The 6,126-nt window shown below is 35.4% G+C and overlaps 1 protein-coding gene across 2 annotated transcripts in view; it reads left to right on the forward strand.

The window, feature by feature from the left end:
- The window catches only part of csmd1b (CUB and Sushi multiple domains 1b), a 756,823-nt gene extending 751,269 nt beyond the window's left edge, over nucleotides 1-5,554 (forward strand). Inside the window, exons 70-71 of one of the 2 annotated variants that reach the window (XM_039652188.2) lie at nucleotides 116-172; nucleotides 3,225-5,554. In XM_039652188.2, coding sequence (XP_039508122.2) covers nucleotides 116-172; nucleotides 3,225-3,384 — 217 coding nt within the window. In that variant the 3' untranslated portion in view covers nucleotides 3,385-5,554. The remainder of the gene's footprint in view (nucleotides 1-115; nucleotides 173-3,224) is intronic. The other variant, XM_039652197.2, reaches the window with a different exon arrangement.
- The last annotated feature ends 572 nt before the right edge of the window (nucleotides 5,555-6,126 follow it).

The following is a 6,126-nucleotide window of genomic DNA, read 5'->3' on the forward strand; positions in this document are numbered from 1 at the left end:
AAAGCATGAGAGAAGAAGCATGGGAGTTTTCCTACGCAAACAAAACAATGTGTCAAAGTTTCCATGAAAGCATGACAGTTCCCCGATATTAAAATAATAAAAAAAAAATTGGCAGGACTCTATCACAAGGCACAGATGACAATGAGAGACCCAAAGACCTGGCCGCTTCCAGGTAAGTCACCGGAAGCTAATGCCACAGGCGACGAGCCCTTTACAGTCACACCTTCATTGTCTGCATTTTATTTGCTCATCTTGTCGGAGGCAGGGCAGACTGCAGGAATTATGGGAAATTATGTGACTTACATATTTTGTTTCAGTTCCATATTAGATTTTCATTTCTGTCAACCCTAATTTTACCAACTAAAAGTCACCCCGTTTATTTCTGTTTGTGTACATTTGCCAACGGAATATCATTAGAATTACATCTAATATGGTGATGCGCCAGACGCTCCTAGTCAGTGGAAATATGAATTGGCTATGGGATGTAGGTCATTTATTTACATTTAGACCATACAATTTGAGCGAGATCATAAATCATCCACTGCCATCCGAGGGAAGCCTGGGAATCAGTTACGGTTTTCAAAATTAAGATCATCAAGTAGTCACTGACCTTTCCAAAATGTGTTTTTTTTTTTTTGTAATATTTTTTAATTAATGTTTGCATGCGTAAGCAATTCTTCAACTTGAATTGAATTGAGGAATTTTAAAACTGCCATGTTATGAATAGAATACTGCCATACACAAACATATAATTCCAGATTATTAACTACATTTGCAAAAATTGCCATAATGTACTCAATGAACTGCACATCATAATGCATTTAATTTGACCTCCAATTCCAGTATGCTGAATGATTCAGAATGATTCATAATTAAAGCTAATATTTTTCTTGAGTCATTATTTAATCACATCAGCCAAGATAAAAATGCAACATCACTTTAAATATTATTCACATATAAGGTCATATGACAAACACAACAAGGTTGTACAATGCAGCTTTTTGCTGACATTTTTACCATAGCATGAAGTGTGTGTAGAGAAAAGTTGGCAATTTTCAACATACACTCCACAGTATGCTAGTATTCCCTTCCAAACACAGCCAACTGAATTATTCCAACATAAAGGTTTCAAGCAGTAGTATGCCACATTATCACATGACTTCACTGTGTTCATCACATTGCATGTTTAATTCAAGCAAGAGGCATCCACTTATCCTCTTGGGAATAAATTATGTTGCGTATTTATACCAATATTGCATGAAAACAATATTACTTCCGGTTCATGAATCACCCTAGAAGTAGAGGGTCAAATCAACTTTAAGAGACCTCATTCACAGCAGCGCCATCTTTGATTTTTAACGGGAATGAAAGCGAGGCTGTGAGGGAGAGACATACATCTCTTCAGTGGGTTGTACAGTCATTTAATCTGTTTTTGGATTGTTCTTCTGACGAAACACTGCAGTAATATCTCTCCAGTTGTCAAAAGACAAAAAAAACAAGACAAAAGTGAGCTGTGGAAAAATCTAGGAGCTTTATAAAGTTTTCACAGCAGATGCCATTAAAAATTCGATAAGTCTATCCCTCACAGCCTCGCTTTTATTCCTGTCATGGCGCTACTCTGAATAAGGTCTATGCATTATGAGATACAGTGGTCCATGCAGTAAAGATATCTGGAGACTTCAAATAATGATAACAAGCCATATGGATTTTTTTAATGATGCTTTCATAGTGCTGTGGATAAGAGCAGCTCAGAAATTCTACATAAAATCTTTAGCATTTCATAGACAAATTGTATGGGGTGGGGATAATATAAGGGTTGGGGATGAATTACTTATTTAATTGAATGTGTTTTCAAATGAACAATATTCAATTGGTGGTAAAACACAATAGGTCTCTTTTTAAACCGGCTAACACATTTGTCACTTCCCATTGTTGGATGAGGACATCATGTTCTTTTGTTTTAGGTTTATCTAACATTTCTAATGTTGTTCTTTCATAATTAAAAATTAGGTAACACTTTACAATACGTGTGCACTAATAAGCATTAATTCATGCTTAACTAATGCACAGATAATACTGAATTAATGTGTAACTAATGATTATTTAAGCTATTCATTAATGATTACCACATTAGGAACTAATTAAGAGTCTGTAAGGTTAATGTATTAGTTCATACATGAATTGTTATTAATTAAATATGTAATTGTGGATTAATTCCATAATAACTTTTTTTAACTAATAGCGTTAATTAATATGTTAATTACCAGAATGAGCCAAAGCCTTGTATTTTAACTTCCAGGTAATATGTCAGGTATACTAATATGCATTAATACATGATTAATTACTTCATTGTCAGTGCAAATTCATGTGCAAATTACTACAATTACTAAATGACTAGTTAATAATGATGTGCCTCATCAAGTAAAGTCATAGCATAATGATACCTTTGAAAATCATTAGCTAATGATTAATTAAAGCAGACAACTGGAAGTTGAAGTGCATAGCTTTGACTAACTGTGGTAATTAACACATTAATTCACACTATTAGTTAAGAAAATATGTTATTAAGGAATTAATACACAATGACACATTGAATTAATAGCAATTCATGTATTACTTAATCTATTAATCATATTGACTCTTTATTAGTTGCTGATGCAGTAATCATCAATTAATGGTTTAGTTATTCATTAGTTATACATTAACTCATGATTATCTGTGCATTAGTTAAGGATGAATTAATTAACACAGTCTCATCCCAAAAAGTCATATAACTGACGTTTTGGGACGTATTTTGACCATACGTCAATATCCGCCTTTTTAGGGCCCCCTTAAACGTCGGTAGATGGCGATCCCGGGCCGTCATACAACTGACGCTTTACCTTTAACGTCAGTTAGGTGACGGGTTAGGTTTAGGATTAGGTTTAGGTATGGGGTAGAGTTAGGATCCCATAACCTCATCTACCGACGTTTAAGGGGGCCCTAAAAAGGCGAATAATGACGTATGGTCAAAAGACGTCCCAAAACGTCAGTTATATGACGTCTTGGGATGAGACCGGGTTGAATTAATGCACATTAGTGCACCCGTATTGTAAAGTGTTACCAAAAATTACACTGGAATGTGTTGTTATAAATGTAAACAAATGAATACACTTGTGTTTTGGCTTTGAAAGAAGTTCCTACTCCTCCTAACTGTTTGCCATCTTTGTTTTCCACATTTCCAGAACAAGACCAAAAGTTCAGTACAACGGATATGCAGGTCACGAGAACACTAATGGACAAGCTTCATTTGAGAATCCTATGTATGATACAAACATGAAGCCAACAGAGGCAAAGGCTGTGAGGTTTGATACGACCCTCAATACAGTGTGCACAGTAGTATAGCCTTGACGATGAGCTCTGGTTAGCAGCAGAGCGGTGGGTGCCAGATGACAAAACTCCTTTACCACTGACTGCACTTTGCTAAAGATGCGACTCACTCTATCACAAGCTTACAATGGACGAAATAAAGCCGACAACTATTTTTTTTTTTTTTTACAAAAAAAAAAAAAGATTTAAAAAACAACAAAAACTTCAAAGGAAAAAAAAAAAGACTTTTCAAAGAACGAAGCTCACTTGAAGCATGTTCGGCCAGAACATTCTGGGATCTGTACCGTACATGGCACTTAAAGGATGAAGGTTTTTTTATTTGTACTTTTTTTATGTATCACCCCCCCCAAAAGAGACTTCCTGGAAAAGATACTGAAGTGTCTTTGAACGCCACAAAGTTGTTGACACAATGTATTTTCTTCAGTGAAGACAAACCACAAAACGGAAAAGCAACTGGACTGCTGTGGCTTAGCACACTTAATAGATCTCCACCAAGAAGGTGACAAAACGCTACAAGAAACTCAAAGGAGAGACGTTCACCTCCGGATGGAGGACGAAACTCGACCTCTGCGTTGAGAAAACAAATAAACTTTATTGCACAAATTTTGCACTAGTATGAAATGGATATAAAATCAGTGTATTGGATGAAAACAAACAAAAAAAGAATATACAGGGTTTTATTGACTATATGTATATAAACATAAACCCATATCCATAGAGAGCATGATGTCATGCTACGGCTATCAAGAGAGACTGAATTTATTTTTGAAATGAAGTTCTGTTTATGTTTACAAGGTGATAAGGACACAATTGAAACTTACGGTCATCAGTTTTGATGCATTCATCATACAGCACATTTCTTTGTGGCGTGTCTGATCACTTGGACTAGCGTAAACACAAATGCTGACAAATTACAATTCATCTTTAAGTTTGAAATCACAATAGCTTTACTCACCTATTTGCTTTCATTGTGTATCAGATATACCTCTCGTGTAGAACATGACTGTATGTTGATGGTGCAGATTTTAAGTTTTTTTATATATATATATATATATCAGCTCTGTGTACATCTACAAAAGATTTACCTGAGCCCACAAGTTGATGCTTTTTTTTTTTTTTTTTTTTCATTCCTCCTTTTTCTGAACCAGTGTGCATCTCTCCCGTAGCCATTAGAGACACAAAATCAGCGGGGTTAAGTTGGAACTTACTCTCGAAGAAACACTGCCTTATTAGATTCAGAAGCATGACCCGGCCACACCGGTTTCCAATGACCCATATCATTAGTACATTAACCTTGATGAAGAGCGTGCGGCTGCTGGGGTGCATATTCACTGTGATTTAAATGTCATGACCACGCTGATACCAGTGCATGTGCTAAAACTGTAAGCGCTCCCATTTTTCCATGTGAACTACGTGATGCCTGATATTTTCTCAACGCTGTGTTACCATATGCGCTCTTCACATAGATGGCTTCACAACGGCATTGTTGTAGGCTTGCTGTCGGAAAATCGGATATCATTTTCACATTGATTGTACTTTCAATCAAAACCATGTTTTGTTTCCGAACGCGTCTGGATGTTTTCTGTTGCGTCACGCTCTCAGATCGAACCATTTATGTGTGCGTTTGGATTCGTCAGGCCCAATGGCGGTAAAGGGCCGTGTCGGTTTCGTCGCACTGCAGATGATCCACGTCTTGCCTTTTCTCAGGCTTGCTGCAATAATGTTTCTTTGTTCAGTTGCGTTTCGTTTCCTCACGACTGTCGGGCTGTAAAACTGCATTCAAACCAACAATTGTGCTACTCGCCATTGTCATTCGATCATGTGCTGCTGACTTGAAGTAGGTGCAAAAGATGTTTTTGTACAGAAATATATTTTTTATGCAGAATTTGTAAAATTATTAAATATGCTGTACTTTTTTGATTAATGTAGGTACAATTGTTAAAATAAATGTTTTTACTGTATAAAAATGTAAATTAATTGTTTATCTACCCATAAGTATATATCTATGGTTTCAAGTTTTCCAACAAATGTCAATATATACGAGCTTTTATGAAATATTCAGCTCGTATGTGTTCTTTGACGTGAGCAAAATCATGAACCCTAGAGAACTGTACTGCTAATTGTTAAATGACAAATATTTTGAAAAGTATTATTTGAGATAAATATTAAACTTTTTCTAAAAGTACACGTTCTGTTTTTCTTCTAACACAAGTGCATTTTTACAAATTACCATTTGTAACTTATTACTGGAACACTGTTGGTCTTTAGACTGTTGTCTAAGGATTTTATGGTATGCTTGTAAAGTAAGGGATGTAAAAATTTGGCTGGACGATTCAATCATGAAATTTGGAATTTGCTCTGAATTTTGAGTGCAAAATATACACAGAGAAAATACTGACTATATATCAAAATGTGTTGCTGACTAGCACTGTGAATTGCAAAGCCTTTTTACACCCCTACTTGCAAAAGGTGATTTTTGTCATAGTAACATATTTTCCGTAGATAAAACATCTGGTAAAAGTAAAAGATTTACTTTTAGCTGAGCAATTTCATATTTTGACATTTAGGAGCTATATTCTTACTATATGTTCAAAAAGTGGTTAGGGTAACCACAATCACATTTCAATTATAGTACTGATATATGCTCAGGTCACATTTCACCCCAAAACTAACAATAGGAAACAATAGAAGACAATTATATTTTGCCATAAACCAGCATAACATAAAGGCAATCTACAAGTACAGTCATCACAATTA

The sequence above is a fragment of the Pimephales promelas genome, chromosome 11 (genome assembly GCF_988280905.1).
Source record: "Pimephales promelas chromosome 11, fPimPro1.hap1.1, whole genome shotgun sequence".
Classification (NCBI taxonomy): domain Eukaryota; kingdom Metazoa; phylum Chordata; class Actinopteri; order Cypriniformes; family Leuciscidae; genus Pimephales; species Pimephales promelas.